The 17,979-nt window shown below is 31.8% G+C and overlaps 1 protein-coding gene across 1 annotated transcript; it reads right to left on the bottom strand.

Annotated features, from left to right (window-relative positions):
* Positions 1–1,230: 1,230 nt before the first annotated feature.
* LOC148621651 (calcium/calmodulin-dependent protein kinase type IV-like) lies at positions 1,231–14,105 on the bottom strand. Its single transcript, XM_088576245.1, has 12 exons — positions 13,941–14,105; positions 11,826–11,904; positions 11,114–11,176; positions 10,794–10,876; positions 10,108–10,180; positions 9,265–9,303; positions 8,720–8,771; positions 7,476–7,550; positions 6,814–6,889; positions 5,892–6,009; positions 4,703–4,861; positions 1,231–2,629 (listed from the first exon to the last, which is right to left on the bottom strand). Exons 1-12 carry the CDS (start codon positions 14,030–14,032, stop codon positions 2,525–2,527), a joined length of 1,014 nt encoding a protein of 337 aa, XP_088432371.1. The 5' UTR covers positions 14,033–14,105; the 3' UTR covers positions 1,231–2,524.
* Between the last annotated feature and the right edge of the window lie 3,874 nt (positions 14,106–17,979).

Below are 17,979 nucleotides of genomic sequence, written 5' to 3'. Positions count from 1 at the left end.
TCTCTGAAATTGTACTACCTGGTATATCATAAAAGGAAGGCTTTGTATTGGTTTTGGGGTGTTATGACTTGAAGTGTTGAAAATTATGGACCAAAAACAAGTATTTTCCTGATGTCCAGACCATAACTTGAGTATAAGTGTATTGATCTCTTTAAAATTATACCATAAGATTCCTTATCAATTAGGAAAAACTGCTTTATTTTGGAGTTTGTGAATGGAACCATTTAGGACTAAAGGCCAAAAACAAACATTTTCCTGGTTTATTGGCAGAATTTAAGTAAAAACAGTATAGATCTCAATGAAACCATACTTCCAAGTTTCATCACAAAACAGAAAGTTCTTTTATGGATCTAAAAGGGTTATGGCCATTAACTTTTTGAGAATTATGGGCAAAAGTGGTCAGAAATAAACAATTCTTAGTAATATATATCATTTTCTTATTTCTCTTGTCTAATTGCAAAGTTTTTTTACCACTTTCATTCTGGTCAGAACTCAGAAGCTTATATTGTGTCAAACATTAAATCAATCCAAATTCAGAACAGTTTAAATATTATGTCCATACTTATTGCAACTATCCAGGGTTTGACCTCTGCGGTCATATCTTACCATGTCCTGTGAAGCACTTAATTGTTTATTAACTTGAGTAATATATGAAGTTGATGGATCTTTATTCAATTTCCCTTGTGAACCCAACTTCTCTAAAAAATGTTGGTTAAATTTCTACCATGTTTGGAAGGATTTGTTGTTTCCAAGTGTAGATGTGCATACTGTACCAGTGCTGGTTTAACATTTTTTTGTAAGAGTTATGGGATTTGGACCATTTTTTATTTTTCTACCATAGAAGTCCTTATGAATGCAACTCATCTGAAACCACTTGTTGGATTCTTCCATGTTTAGTAGGATTTGTTGTATTTAATTTCATTTTGATTTACAGAAAACTGTAAGAGTTAAGGGACTTAGTTTCATTATTTCAACATTTCCAATGGTAGGAAAGCCTGAGGATGCATGATCTTGGAAACTGGTTAATGATTTCTTTCTACATTTTGTTGAATATTTTATCAAGGTATTAAAATTGATGTGTTCACTATTTACACAATTTGATGAAACAAACTTTGTAGAAGGAGTGTTGAAACATAGGCTACTCATCATCAAAGGTGGGTCATATGGCTACCTAGATGCACATATTGTTCTGGTCTGGCCTTCAAACATTGAATAAGAGATAAAAACACATTATGTTAATATATAATTTATCTTAATAAAAAATCATGCAATTGTTTTTCCCTGTTTAAAAATACAGGCACTTGATAATATTACACTGGAAAGTCATGTAAATAAATATCACAGACAGTACATTATTATATTGTATATGACTTAACAAATTCATTTTCACAATAAGATTATTTCTTTTCAAAATAGTATACAGGTATTGAAAGTCGAGGATTTCATTCTTCATACATGTATCCCTTTCTGGAGAAATAATCATCAAAACTATGCAATATAACTAAAATTAAAGGAATGTGTTTTTCTCTTCAATCATACTAATCCTATTTACATGTAAAAGTTATGTTTTTAGAAAGCCTTGTCATTGATATGTCCAAACACAGCATTTTAGAAAGGACAACAACCAAAGGAATAAGCACTTGCTCTAAAGCACATGGAAGACCCGATCCACCAATTAATTTGTGCTTTGAATTCCTGTACTTGAAATTAAGGAAAGCAATAAAAAATGATAGATAAAAGGACACTCACCAACAGCAAGATCAACATTATGTCAAAATATTATTCAAATCTCTCTCATCAATTTCAGACAGACATTAGTATACCATTGAAGATCCTTTAAAGAAGGGTATAAAACAGGAAACTGACTTGATATGACCTGATTGTTTCTCACCTTAGGTTCTTCTTGTTGTCTACTGCATTTATCACAAAATACATTAAATATGGAATGTTTACACAACTATTAAATCTATTTAAGACAAAACCATGAACAGATTAATCAACTTAAAATTGCATGATGTAAGACAACAAACTATAAACCATGAAGGAATGTAGAAGGTTCACTATAGCAGTTATATAATTAGAAATACATTTATTGTCAATTTCACCTAAAATTGATCTGGTTCCTAGATCCTATCACTATATGCTATAAAATAAATTTTATATGTGTTATAAAATTAATTCCATCAGTAATTTATCGTGAAATAGTAAAAAAAAAAATTGTAATTTTTCTACGACTTAAAATCAATTGTAAACATACTACAAAAGAAAAAAATCACATTGGACGGAAAGACGAAATCCTTAAAACAACAATAATAAGTTACAACAGGATGTATAAAAAGAAACTAAAATAACAGAACATTTTTAAATCATCTTTGTACATCACATCATGAGAGTCCATCATTCTCACTGAATATAGAAATAACCATTCCGCAAATTGTACCAAACCATGACCATGTCATAATTAAGTTGTCTCCCATTTTTATCCAGACTTGCTTTTAACAATGTCACATGACTATCAAGTGTCTTACATTTCCATACTGACAGACTGTTGTGATACATCACTAATTGACCCTAGGAGATCTTGAACACGGCCTACTCGAGCAGCTAATAATGTGGCATCCGTTATTGCCTGAAAGAAATAAATTGATTGTGGATTGTAAAAGTTCATAGATACATTTTTTTATCTTCTACCAAATGAAGGAAGATCTTCAGTAGAACAGACTGCACTTTCATATTATTACAAATAAAACCTAATCTTTGAGTAAATGTCTTCTCAAATATATATATTATCAAGAAGGACTTATGAGAATAGAAGCAAATGTCATGTTGGTTTAAGCATTGTCTTTACACAACGGCAAACCAATTAAAAGAAAGTTAACGGTATATTAATTTTGCAAAGAGTACAATCTTTGGCTGTTAAAAGTGGACACAATTCGTGAAATTTGAGTGCATCCTGTATATTGTAGTACCGTAAGTTCTGGTAGTGGAGTCTATGAAGAACAGTTTGGCCAAAAATAAATTTATTTCAATGATTGGAATAGTATACACTATCTTACAATAAATATACAGCTGAAGTGAATAAAAAGATGACCACAAAATGTATCTGGCATACTTGTTTGTAAATGAAGCTCTCTTGTGTAAAGAAACAAGAGTTATTTCCCTAGAAATTATCAAAAATTTTAAAATAAAATGATTTTTAACTTGATAAAAAAGAAATTATTAGATACAAAATGACCAAACTTAATGAAATTCCCAAAACCAGTTTCTGAGAAAATGGATGGCATCTTATACATTGTACCAACAATTATCTTTTAAACAACCCAAAATACAGGTTTAATAAGGTGCAAAAGCATAATGAAATTTTAAAGAGTTGTCTTGAAGTGTTCAATGTTATAATGTGGAAAAAAAATATCTTGGAGAGAAAAAAATATGTGAAAATCTGTTCTTTTGTAAGTGAAAAATTTCTCAAGCGGTTCCAAGCATGTTAAATGAAAACAAATTCAAACTTTTTATACCTTCAGTGCCATCTCGCTAGAATGCAGAATTAATCCAGTCTAAGCATTTAACTAAGTGCTATCTGATTGGTTTTTTTTTGTGTAAAAAGATATATGCATAAGGAAATAGTTCTAGCAAAGTAACTTTATAAATAGCATTTAAATTGTAAGTGTGCATTCAAGTGCAAGATCAAATGATGAATAAAGCTTTTGGTATTAATGGATTATTTACAGTTGTGATAAATATGTGAAGTCAAGTTAGTTTAAATGTTGTAGATTAGGGACCTGACAATAAAATGAAGAATTTTGTTTGTTTTCCTCAAGGATATACCAAAAGTCTCCTTTTATACACCAGATAAAGTATATTTTAACATAAGTAGTCCATAAACAATTTTACACAACAAATGTATTCTATAATAATGCCTATTCAATGATTAAATGGTTTGCATGATATATTAACAGATATGAATTAAATTTGTTGCTGTTAGTAGTTTTGAAAAATAATCAGCACTTCATTGTGAAAAAAATCCACTACTATTTTTTTGCTATTATTTGACCATTGCAAAAAATGCAGTAATTGCAGTCACCTTGTTCATTTTCAAAATTGCTAATTTTCACAGATTCTGTTAAATGAACCTAAGGGTATTTGCAGGCATTGATTTTCATTGTTTTGAAAATTACAAAGTTGACCATGATGGTGTTAAAATCAATTTACTATTTTCACATTCACCATGGGAGTTAATATGTCTACAGTGATAGAGTAATCAAGGGAACCAAGATTCTAGTGGAACTGAAAAGAATGTAATCCACAGACAAAGACCAGACATGAAAACAGACAAACACAAAAAAAAGAACATAAAATAACAATAATAATACATACAAAGTAACAAATGTAAATGAGCAACTCAGACTCCACTCAAAACTGGTGCACCGATAGGGTAAGTGTCCTCTGCTTTTCTCATCAAAATTGCTTTATTGGTTCAATTCAAAACAACAGATAAAAAGGGTTTATAGAGTGTTTCACTGTATAAGCAGGATTTGGGTAAAAAAAATTGAAATGGAGGCCTAGTTTTCAGGAGAAGATGGGACTACCATATATATGTACTTGAAATTCTATGTTTTTGCTGGCATTAGGTAAAGTGGATATGAAAAAAAACCTGAGTTTATGGCACATTATTAAAACCCTGAACAAATAATTTAGTACATACCCTCATCTTCCTAGCAGCATTGAATTCCTTAATCTTGTTCTGTGCATCAGACATGTGCTCATTCTTGGCTGCTTTGCCCTTCACCCAAGCATGATCTAAAGCTTGGGCTGCTGTAATTCTTTTACTTGGGTCTAACTCCATCATTTTCCTAATTAAATCCTTCAAGTAAATAGCAAAAGAAGGTTAACAACCTTTCACATCTTTAATATTTCTAATAAGACTTAAGTTTTAAAAAAGAAATGGGTTGATGGGACTCTGATGCACTGCACAAAACCTTCTGTTTATATACATAAAAAATATGTATACATATACACACAAAGAAAACACATAATGGTTTTATAGTGGATTTTAAGTCATGTTCCATCAATATTTAATTACAAAGTCCCAACAAGCATTCCAAGTAATACCACCAAATCCTGTAGTGTATATGATTAAGGTTAAGCCAGTAAAGCACTTCCTACACTTCAGATTTCATTTTGTTTGTTTGTTCGTTTGTTGGGGTTTAACGCCTGAGCAGCAATATTTCAGCTATATTCAGGCGATGAACATGAAGTGGATGATAAAATGAACATGAAATGATGAAATAAAAAATGGAATGGGACACAAGGACAATGGGGTTGAGCAATTTTGATTGCCACTGGAAATAGGCAGAGGTGGGTAGGGTCGGGCAATTTAGCCTCCTGTGGCAGATCCCTATGGTGCCTACTCCGGAAGAATACCACAGTAGAGTTTTTTAACATGTGAGGAACGTGGCATCTTTCCCAACACGGTGCACCACTATGGTTTGCGGTCAGGTTTTCCGTATTATAGCCTGACAACACCAACATGTAACATGTCAGGGGTACCCCATTCCACCATCTGGGGCACACAACCCAGTTGCTCTGTGGGCAGAGCGCCCTAGCCCCCGGCTAGGCTTCTGAGCACTATTTAGTCGCCTTTTACGACAAGCTTAGCGCTGCTGCAGGCCTATTCTTTTGACACCCGGACCTGCACGGGTCCACTTCAGATTTCAATTAGTAAATAATTTGTATGTTGCTGCAACTATAATTGTAGTTTCAGTCTTCTTATTTCATATCAAATCTTTTGTACCTCAATTGGAATTTAGACTAGACAATCTTCACAAGTAATGAACTCTTTATAACTGTATATAGGTGTAGTTTACACATATTAAAGGTTCTGATATAAATACCTTAGCATTTTCTGAGATTTTATCCCAGAATGGTGGATGGAATTCATAATTTCCTTTCAGAATTCTTTTGTACACTCCTCTCTCATCATCATCGAAAAATGGTTCATAACCGCACAAACTATAAAAGAAAATGTTAAGGGATAATTAACTTGTACATGTATTAGAGTGGATAATCATTCCCCTTATTGTCTAATAGTCAGTAATTGAAAATGGGATCCTGAAGTTCGTTTTTCCTCATCACTAAAAACTCTATATATTGATAATTCACTGTAAAAAAATATCTGTGTAAATCCAATTTAAGAATCATGGACATAATTTTCCAACAGGCTGCATAACAGAACACAATAAGAAGAGATTACATAATTTTACAATGTTTACTGCTTTATTAAAGAATAACAAAGAATTTAAAGAGTTGTGAAATCTCTTAAGATCTTTCATGCTAGAACAATATAAGAAGAAAAATAGATGGTTCATTGTGCTGGTTTTTGAGATATAAACATTTTTAAATTTGGCAGGAAAAGGATTTCTCTAGATTTTCCATAGGTTTTGTATCAAGAGTTATATCCATTAAAACACTGAATAAAGAACAAAGATTTCATAAATACTTCCAAAAAACATTTAAATGTGTGTTAACAATTGAATTATGAAAAGAAAAGTGAGGGTCAATGGGCAGAAAAATATTAATGATATGAAATTGATAAAACCAGAGAAGTCTGAAAATCTGACAAAAATGGCTGAACATGGCCAGGGAACATCCTTAACCATTGCATCTTCGATACCAAAATAGTTTTGCATTAGAAGATATTAACAAGAAAAAAAAAGGATACAACAAAACATTTACTACCTCAATAGATATTAAAAATGTGGAAAATTATAGGATGAAACATCAATTGGGTCTATCTACTACCATAATTCAACTTACAGAATATATGTAATTACACCACAACTCCAAATATCTACTGCTGTTGTGTATTTCTTTCCAGCTAAAACTTCAGGTGCTATAAGAAAAGGCATTTAAAATAGTCACTTATACTGCAATACTACTGTATGGAATAAAACAAGATATTTATCACAATACAAACCATTAAGAAAAGACAGACTCTCTACCTATGAATCATGCAGAGGTTTCAAAGTTTCATCTTTTACTGCAAGGTTTCATACGAAAAACCAACATCCATTCCATTAATTAATTCCTTTGAGCTACTTAACATAAAAAATATGTAACAATTTTTTCAAATGAATTATTTACCCAGCATTTTTAATTTTGCATCCTTCTTTTATGACAGGACAATTACTTTCATATGCCAAAGGTGATTCTAATTTAACAAGGAAGATATTATCATTGTGTATGTTTCTATGTTTTTGCTGTGGAAACCCCCAAATTTTTCATTAAAAATTTAAATGTGTCTTGCACATCTATGCATTGTACCAAAGATATATGTGAGGTTCCATGCAAATCTAATAAAAAGGAAGTAACCCCTTGGATGTGTCTCCCATTGATAAGGAAAGCACAGTTAAATTTAAAGCATGTGTCACCCATTGATAAGGAAAACCCAGTTAAATTTAAAGCATGTAAAAACTCACCACAATAACCAGGTGTGCCACATACTGTACTCATCTGTACTTCATTTTCTAATATTTTGGATAAACCAAAGTCCGCTGAAAAGAAATGATAAAAATATCAGTAAAACAGATTAACATTGAAGCCAAAACTGGTTTTGGTAACTGGGCTATCATCTATTATTGATATATATATATGGTTTTATTCCTTTCTACCTCTGAAGTTAAAATTTAGTTAATATTGATATTAAGTTATAGTTGATAACTGCTGTTATAATGGTTTTTTCTCCCTTGAGCTGACACAGCCAAAGCAAGGTAATAAATTTTAGTGAAGATAATTGATGTTATAACATGTGTGTCATTTGTTTCTAGCCACAATATCCATTCTCTCTCAGCTCCAGTGCAAACAGAACATTATAGCCAGTAAAAACCAAGGAAACATTCACAAAATAGGGATACATTATCTTTGTTGGCCCACTAGATTTTCAATTACATTTTAGATACAAAGTGAAAGTATTATTGTCTGTGACTAACAACGCACCACTAATTACTCTGACAATTTTGATTTTTGAATGTTTGTTTGTTGGGGTTTAACGTCCAAGCAGCAATATTTCAGCTATATTCAGACAATGAACATGAAATGGATGATTAAATGAACATGAAATGAAAAAAAACGATGGGTCACAAGGATAATAGGGTCGACAAATTTTGATTGCCACTGGAAAAAGGGGGATGGGTAAGGTCGGGCAATTTAGCCTCTTGTGGCGGAGCGCAAAGGTTCCTACTCCTATCGAATACCACAGCAGGGTTCTTTAACGTGCGAGGAACATGGCATCTTTCCCAACACAGTGCACCACTATGGTTTGCGGTCAGGTTTTCCGTATTATAGCCTGACAACCCCAGCATGTAACATGCCAGGGGTACCCCATTCCACCACCTGGGGCACACATCCCAGTTGCTCTGTGGGCAGAGCGCCTAGCCCCCGGCTAGGTTTCTGAGCACTATTTAGTCGCCATTTACGACAAGCTTAGCGCTGCTGCAGGCCTATTCTTTTGACACCCGGACCTGCACGGGGCGATTTTTGAATGAACAAAATTACAAAAACAAGGTATATCTAAACTATAAAAGCATAAATGCATTTAGTCTACAAAATTGACTAATTTGATGCATTTTAAAAGGCTCCAAACTCACAATTTGTTTTTCTTTTCTTATGCAACACACCACATCATTTAGTTAACCCATGAAACATAAATTTTGTTTCTACTTACCAACTTTTAAAGCTGAATCTTCTCTTAGATCTTCATACAACAAGTTTTCAGGCTAAAAAGAGCAGAAAATTTTCTCCAAAATACAATTATTTGTAGTATCTTTACAGAAAAAAAAATGATTACACTAGTATGTGAAACTTTTCTTTCAATTATTGAATGGATAGTTCACAACAGACAGACAAACTTAAAAGACGGTTGTTGGCAAAACATTGTTGTGCTGGGTATACATATATATTATAATGTGACTTCTGCAGTTGCCTTATGCATATATCACCTCAACACTCTCTAAAGTGATGGATCAAATTGGTTTTGGGGGTTAGAACCACCTTGTCCCTTTAAAATGTAAATTTGTATATTGACCTCTAATAGCGTGGAACCCCCCCCCCCCTCCAACTGGATCTGCCAATGATTTATTACTTTAATATGTACTGATTCTAGTGAACAACTGTTGTATTCATCTTATTATGAACATCTGTAAATATATTAGGCTATTTTATAGTTTGAATACAGATTTTTAATAGGTTTAATTGAAAAATATCACATACCTTTAAATCTCTGTGTACAACACCATTTTCATGAAGATACTATAACAGATCAAATAAAACCATTAGTGCATAAAATATTTTCTATTAAGCTCATTTTTTTCTCACTTACTACAGCAAAACTTTATTACAATTTGAAGATGGTTGTTCCTTTTTTTTATAAAAAAAGCCTTGATTTTCTAATCAGTAATGCAAAGCTGAGTATATTGATCAAACCAGAAGAAAATATAAAGTGGAAACATAACTGTAAAAAATATTATATTTTGTGCAGTTCAACAAAAACAGTAGTGAATCAAGAAACAATGGCATATTTTTCCAAGTTCAAAACAAGCCTCATAGCATACTTTCGAATTTTATCTCATTCTATATGAAGCAATAATTTTATTATTTTCAATATGACAGACAACCAGGCAAAAGCTATATGATACAACAAGAATGTCAATTATTTTTTAAAATTCATCATTCTATTTTGAGGGCATCAATAAATTTAACAATAGATCCTGTTGAGTGCTGGAATCTGTAATAATCAGGCAAAATTGAAAAATAATGAATCGTGCTCAGAAAGAAATCACAAATTTAACAACGTGGGCACATAAGTTATGGTCTGTTGAAGACAAATTGACAGTTTGTTAGTCTTAGAAGTGTCAGAGGATACAGAAAAGTGTGTTCAAAGTTAAAATAGAATGGTAGGGAAAATGTGAGTTATCTCACTTCCATGATGAAATTGCAATCCAGTGTATATAATTTATACCTCTAATCACTGGCACTTTAAAAAGAGCTTAATGCCCGATTCTTACAGGGAATAGCATTAAATACAATAAAAGATAAATGGGCAACAAATTATACCTTGACAGCAGTAAGGGTCTGTTGTACAGCAGCTGCAGCATCTTTCTCAGAGTAAAATCCTCGAGTGACAATCCTACAAAACACATACAACTGATTTACATTTTATGGAATTGGTTCTTATGATTGGTGGAGACTTTCAGCAGCAGTTCTAGAAGTTATTATTTTATAGATGACAATCATGAAACTATTATCATAAGCAACATGAACTGAATTGCACAATATTAATGCACCAGACCCAACTGATGAAAAATGTAGACAAGTAACATGCGGAAGAGGTAATGTGTAGGGAAACTAAATTCATAAGAATTATTAAGAATTTAATGGTGTATAAACTGACTGAAGCCATTCACAAACAGAAAAAAAGCAAGGACTTAAATTATTCCCTGAGTGAAATGGTCCTGTTTAACCAGACATTTACATGTATTCCCATGATAACAAAAAATATGATTTATCATCAAAATTGTGAATGTTAACTATGCAGTCTACACTAATTATCTCCCCTTGACCAGTAAACATTTGAAATGACTTGCATGAAGAAATAACATTACAAGTCACGTATATTCATGAGACTGTGGTTATTGATATTTCACATCTTAGTTTTTCAAATTAGGATGCCCAGTGAAAGCGTTCATTGAATTCCTGAACTTTTTATCTTAAAAAAAACGACTATAAACCTATGCACATACCTATCAAACAGTTCACCACCTTTCACTAACTCCAAAACCATGTTTATACATTGTGGAGTTTCATAAACTTCTTTTAACCTGATCTGAAATAACAGATAAGAACATGAAACTCATTAGACATATGTACTAACCCCCTCAGTAAGAGTTAGATTTACAATTTTGTTTTGGCTATTTTCCAAATTCCATTCAAAAATGTTTTATAAAAAAAAGTTTTACAGTCTAAGACACAGCTCATACCTAGTCAGTGCTAAACTGTACCAGGTTAAATTTGGAACGACAATCCAAAAGATGAATAACCAACAGATAATCTGAATACTTACCACATTTTTATGATTCAGTTTTAAAAGTACACCAATTTCTGTGTTAATAACTTTTTGATCAACCTGAAAATAATAAACAATTATATTATTGGTCTTTGATTTTAAATATTTAAAAAATTATTCAAAAGATGACATTTTCAAATAGTGTTGTCATGTACATGTATGTCCTCTTTCACAAATTTTCTTGTACTCTGTTATAAACATGGTGAAGATAGAGTGAGTAGTGTCATAATGTCTCCACCAAACATAGTGCATTAAACTTTTTATCAATTGCATCTAAATCATTTTTATTAGGGGAGACACCAAGGAGTAGCTGTGGAGGGAAAAGGTGGCTCCACTCTAGATTGTGGAGAAATTAAAATTTGGAGTACATGTAAGTAGTACAGTACATGTATGTAAATGTAACGGAAAGAACATCAATTAATATGTACTATTACACCTTTTCAAATCTAATTATTGTAAGTGTACACTGTATAACCATGGTAATTCATTCTTCAAAAAAAGTGAAAGACGACCATAAGTATGTGAAATGCTGTTTTTTATGTATTATTCTAGTGAGATCTTCCACCCTTGGTATTTCTTTTGATAATTCAAAGACGAAAAGTTTACAAGGTTACTAAATTAGTTGAACAAAAATATCTGCTCTATTCTAAAGTTCACCTGTACAAATGTACACTGTGTACATGCAAATTAAAATAGGTAAACTAAATACCCTTTTATTGATCATTTTGACAGCCCAAGCCTGTCCTGTGCCTTTGTTTTCACATTTGTGTACCACTGATGTTGCTCCTCTGAAATAGAATCAAAAATTGCATTGTACATGTATGTCTATAGGAATATATTTATCAAGCATAATGTACATTATCCTGTAGAAAAAATGTCGTTAAAGGGACTACAACCCCCTCACATCATGTTTTAACAAGCAACATGCAGTCATGCAGGTTTCATTAAAAGAAAATATTATATAAACTAATCCGCTCTCACCACTGGTGATGCAAGTAAAAATATACTTTAAACATCTCCATATAATGTTCTAACACTGCATAAAGTTTCATTAGAATCCTGCAAATATTAGTAATAAAAGAGAAATTTCAAAAATATTATATGAGGGAATGCAAGAGTATGATATTCAATTATATACCTTATAAAACTTTTAAGACAAGCTAAAATTTCATTATACTGATAAAAAAAAAAGCTTCATTGAGCACAGCATGATTCGCCCATAGTGGTTGAATCCTAAACAGTTGGAGCAATTGTGGACACAATATTAGTTTTTGACACAATTAAGCATGAGACTTACAATTCAATAAGGACACAACAACTGGTTGGACACTATATTGCACGAAATTTGAAATTCAAATAAAAATTTTCAAAATCAGACCGAACATCAGTCAATTTTTTAGGGGTGTGGCCCCTAATAACTCAAACATGGTCCAAAACACATCAAATCTGCTTGATACATTTGTTTACCGGAATTAAATAAGGAACACAATGAAAAAATATCAAAATTGGAAGAAAAACAAAACATTCTACGTGGGTTTAATCTATTTTTACCCTTTTTAGGCCCTTATTTTCACAGGTAGGGTCACAAACCCTTAATAAAATAGGAACCCCCCTTTAGTAAAATCATACCAAAATTTCATAACAATTGGTCAACTACAACTAAGTTATTGCATAAATAACCATGTGTCTATGAACGATGATGACAATACATTTGTACAACGACAACAATGCCATACCAATAAAAGATCACGAATTTAGGACATCTAATGGGGCTCTAAATGATACCCTACAACATTAAAAACATATTTTGGGGTAAAACAACTTAAAATGGCCATAACTTTTGTGTTAATAATCCAATTAAACCGAAATTTGATCTTGACCTGTATTTTAAAGTGATACTCAATAATAACACAAAGTTTGAAAAAGAATTCTTCAATATCCTCTCAAGTTGTCATCTGGAAACTGTTGATGGATGGATGGACATACAGGCAGAGGCACAAACAACTTTGTGGAGTGTATCATGTAAAACCTCGCCACTTCAAGTCAAATAGGGGGATTTAATATGCTACATTTGTATCACCTCTAATATTTTAGTCAGAAACAAATGTAATTGTGATACTTTTTATTGCATAGTTTTCAGATAAAAACTTACACTGCCTGCATCAATATATAAAATGTTTCCAAGAAAATTTCTGGCAACAAAAAGCATGTTGTGTTGACTTAAAATCAAAGTTACTTACTGACTTAAAACAAAGTGATCTTTAACCTGTGACAACAACCATTACTATCATTGTAATATAAAAATTGCACTTCTTTTTCAGGGGTGGGGATATGTAAAGAGATAGTGAGGCAGTGAAATCTGACAGTTCTATTGCTAACATAAAACATGTAGCAAAAACAATAATGTACATTGTACCTTGGAAAATCTCTCCACATGAAAAGATTTGAGAGGGAGATACTTTCTAAGGTTAACACCTATGCCGATGTCATTATGTTAGTCATGGTAAAAACATTCAGTTCATGACCAAGACTTGACCATTCTTGGACACAATCTACTAACTTGACAAAGAATGGTCACAACCTGAAAAGAGTCCATGTTTGCAAATTAAAAAGGAGCACATGCAGATGGCAGGACTATTTTTTTCAGCTGACAAAAGAAATTTTGAAATGAAATTAACTGTTTGTGATACAGTGACTTTATTAGCATTTATCAAAATAATGAAATAAGAAGTTTGTTATTTAATAAAGGGAGATAATCCACAAGATGTAAATAACTTCATGGTAACCAACGGAAGCGCGCACCTATCACTTCAAAATTACATACTTTCCTAATTCTGTAAGAATTGTGTATCTTTCTTCAAACTGTACATCTTTAATACTTTCATTAATCCAGTATTCTTGTCGTTTTTCTGGCATTTTGACGAAATTGAAACTAAGCACCTCGGTTGCGATGCTGTCAACAAATGAGTCACGTGGTCAAATTTTGTAGTATTCCGAATGACAAAGTAATAAATCCCGAGCGTTTTTGAAACATTGTCATTTTCAAAATTTATCTTATTTCAATATTATATGACAATGACTTTTATTGTTGTTCAAAAATTGACACTGAAATTAATCAAAGACGGAAGAATTTTGACTTAAACTACAAAGTTTAAAACGAGTTTTTGTTGAATATTTTGTTTAACTTTCTTAATTCTGCATGAAAAAGTTCGGAATTCCCCCCAACCAAAATAAATTAATCTTTACTTATTTTTTAGATGACAACAGGGACCGATGCATTTGGCGGATCTCTTTTTGGTTGGATTTTTTTAAATTCGTGCAAAATTTTAAATTGGCAAAACGAGCAAGCAATAGGATGAAATCTAGTTTTTTTCTGGAACCCCTCTGGACCCCTAAATTTTCAATATTTGGTCACTAGAGACCAAACCAGACGTCGCCTCATACTATTTCAAGTGGCGGATCCAGGAGGCAGGCACCCTTCCTTCTTTGGAAATTTGTCATTTTCATGTGTAATTGACAAAAAAGGGTAAACAATGTCCTAGTACCTCCTCTTTTTCTGAGGAACCCAGGCTGGCACCCTCTTTTTCAAAGCGTCTGGATCCGCCCTGTATTTATGGTCGTGGAATTACCGTTTTCTTTTCCATCCTCAAAATCATAGACCTGTAATTTTATTATAGGAGAGTTCTTCGTGATGCCATCACTTACCTGTGATTTGGTTTTGTGGCGAAAAATCCATTGAGTGGCATGGGGCATCAACTTTAAATCATCATAACTTTGTCGTTTTGAAAAAAAATTGTTGGTTCCCTAAACTGCCAATAAAACTCTTTTTATCTATGGAATTTTTAAATAAATATTCAGTAATTAGACTATATGAGCATAAAATTTTTAAAACAATTTTATATGAAAATAGAGGTTTACATATAAATATGGTTTCAAATTTATTCTTCTAGTAAAAGTTATAAATTCACATATAAAATATGAATTCTTTTATGTAAATGAAACATTTCAAAGAACCAAAATTGGATGTAAAATAACAAAGCTATAAAGTTTTGAAAATTGGGATTCTAATCATGAAATTGTGAATTGTCCATTTAGTTGTTTATTTGCCAACCAATTTGACACTTAACGATATGCATATTAGTGAAAATGACATCACTAATGAGATTGGCGAACTCTCCTATAGGACTCTGTCAAAATATACGGATTTCCAGCCCTCTTACTGCAAACGCGGACGGTTTCATATCATAAAAAACGAGCAAGGTCTGGGAAAACACGCTAGATCGCTGTGATGGAATCGTCTCTGATCTATTAAGTACTGGAGTGACTATTAATTGTGGGGTCGGTATCAAAATAAGACTTATGCCTGGATACAGGTTTCCAAACGCTGTATCAATACCTCACATCGATTCTAATATGAAGAGTCTGATGTTAAAATTTGAAATTTCTGATGATCGAGAATATTCTTTGTCGAGTTTGGACAGGTGTTCCATTGTGACATAGAGGTTACAGACCACCAATTCAACCAATTAGCATTTGGAACGTAGGCAAAAATAGTCCTACGCAGAAATTACCCCTGTTCCTCATAGTGCTGTGAAAAAAGTTCTCATCTTATTTAAAAAAAATTAAACAGTTTCTGAAAGGAAAAACATTTCTGTACATTTTATAGGTGCATTTTGCTTCTTGTGATGTGAAGCCTAATCTCCATAATGATTTTTAAATATACCCCTATCTTGTGAAAACACTGGGATTTCCCATGCTATTTATAGACCCTTCACTTCCGGTGACCAGTACTGCACTGCAAGTCTGCTAACCCCACATGCCATTCTGAGGATTGTGAGCTGACATATGTAGAATCATGCTGATATATAGTCCTCTGCAGGTTAAAGTTAAGGTAAAGTCCAGAGAAGCCATTGAATATTGTGAAATTAGCATAGAAGCCTATGGGAAGTGAAATTAGTGGTTTTTAGCCTAGACCTGTAATTATGGGACTGCACAGTTCTTGGTCGGTCTATGTATAATTTCGTATGAAGCAATAAACCTAGATTTTTACAAGGGTAATGAGCCTACAGAAAAGAGAAGCAACAGGTCTAGTCTTTCAATTTCACTTCCCGTGTATATAGATGACGTATTATTTCGATTTTATGACTTTAAGGATTACTTACGTTTGATCTTTTCGAATGAACTTGAAATCAAATAGGAAGACAACTACATATACGACACATCCCTCGCCTAGAAATCACGAAATGCTTGAAATTTAACTGATTAGTTTGGGATCCACTAGACCAAAGTGACAACATGGTAATACTTTTCACATACTTACCGAATTAACAACCAATCGAACATGACAATTACCGGATGTTACTCTCTTACCGAATGTCACGGGAGCCGCTAGCTTACTCTTCCGTAGCAACTAATACCACTCCTGCTTTTTATAGGCGATCATATTACAAGTGCTTAGATTTGTTTGTTTCTTCAGTTTTTACGTGTTATTGTATTTTATTCTGTTGTATGGCAAACCAAAGTCGACAAAAATGAGCATTTTCTAATATTAGAAAAATGATTTTTTAGTACTACAAATTTATTTTCTAATACTACAAATTAGATTTCTTATATCACAAAACACTTTTTTTTTAATATTAAAAATCATTTTTAACATTAAAAATTCATTTGAATTTCTAACATTAAAAAACTATTATTGAATAGTAGAAAATGGATTTGTCCTATTCAATGACTATTTTTTAATATTAGAAAATCATTTTGTGATATTAAAAAATGTAACTGATTTTCTAATATTACAAATTCATTTTTTAATATTACAAAATGTGTGATATTTTATAATATTACTAAATCAAGAATTTGTAATATTAGAAAATGAATTAATAATATTAGAAAATGAATTTGTAATATTAGAAAATAAGTGTTTTCTGATATTAAAAAATGATTTTTTAATATTACTAATTCATTTTCTAATATTACAAATTAGATTTCTAAAACATGTATCACAAAACACTTTTTTAATATTAAAAATTCAATTGAATTTCTAACCTTAAAAAACGTTTTTTTAATATAAAAATTGATTTTCTAATATTAGAAAATGGATTTGCCGTATTCTGTTGCAATGAAAATCAATATTGCAAAGGGATGTTTTAATATTACAAATTCATTTTTTAATATTTCAAATTCATTTTCTGATATCACAAATTCAATTTGTAATATTACAAAATGTGTGATATTTAATAATATTACTAAATCAGGAATTTATCATATTAGAAAATGAATTTTTAATATTACAAAATTAATTTCTAATATTAAAAAATCTTTTCCAATATTAAAAAATGATTTTGTAATATTAAAGATTCATTTTCTAATATTACAAAATATTGATTTTTGTCCACTTTGGCTTGCCATACTGTTGTCAACATGGTGTATTTGGATTGTCTCTGTTACCTATTTTCAAGGTTTGGTCATATCTTATATTTTGTTTTAATGTTTCGGTATTTTTTTGCAGATATCTTTTTAGGTCATGCAAAAAGTCAGTCAGGAATTGGTAATTAGATCTACATGCACATAAATTCACTCCTTAAAACCCTTTTAATAAAGTCTCACTACCCATAACATAAATTATAATGGAGCCAAACCAATGGAGAGTTAAAATTCTTGTCAAATGAGTAACCAGCTTGCCAATCAACAACTAGCGTTGCCAGAATCAATGGAGCAGGGGAATTATAATTTTGAGTGTTTGGGTTTCTGAATTTTCTGCCACGTTGATTGTGCAGTTCCACATTTTTCTGTTTATTAGACTTTTATAGTTGATAATAAAAATGATAAGTTTTTGTTAAAGGTTCTGTAAAACTAGAAAGTAT

The sequence above is a fragment of the Perna viridis genome, chromosome 3, assembly GCF_037379345.1.
Source record: "Perna viridis isolate PV_CMFRI_1.1 ecotype Kerala chromosome 3, ASM3737934v1, whole genome shotgun sequence".
In the NCBI taxonomy this organism is placed as follows: domain Eukaryota; kingdom Metazoa; phylum Mollusca; class Bivalvia; order Mytilida; family Mytilidae; genus Perna; species Perna viridis.
Note: the sequence above shows the minus strand (reverse complement) of the source record. Positions and strands in the feature narration are given on the sequence as shown.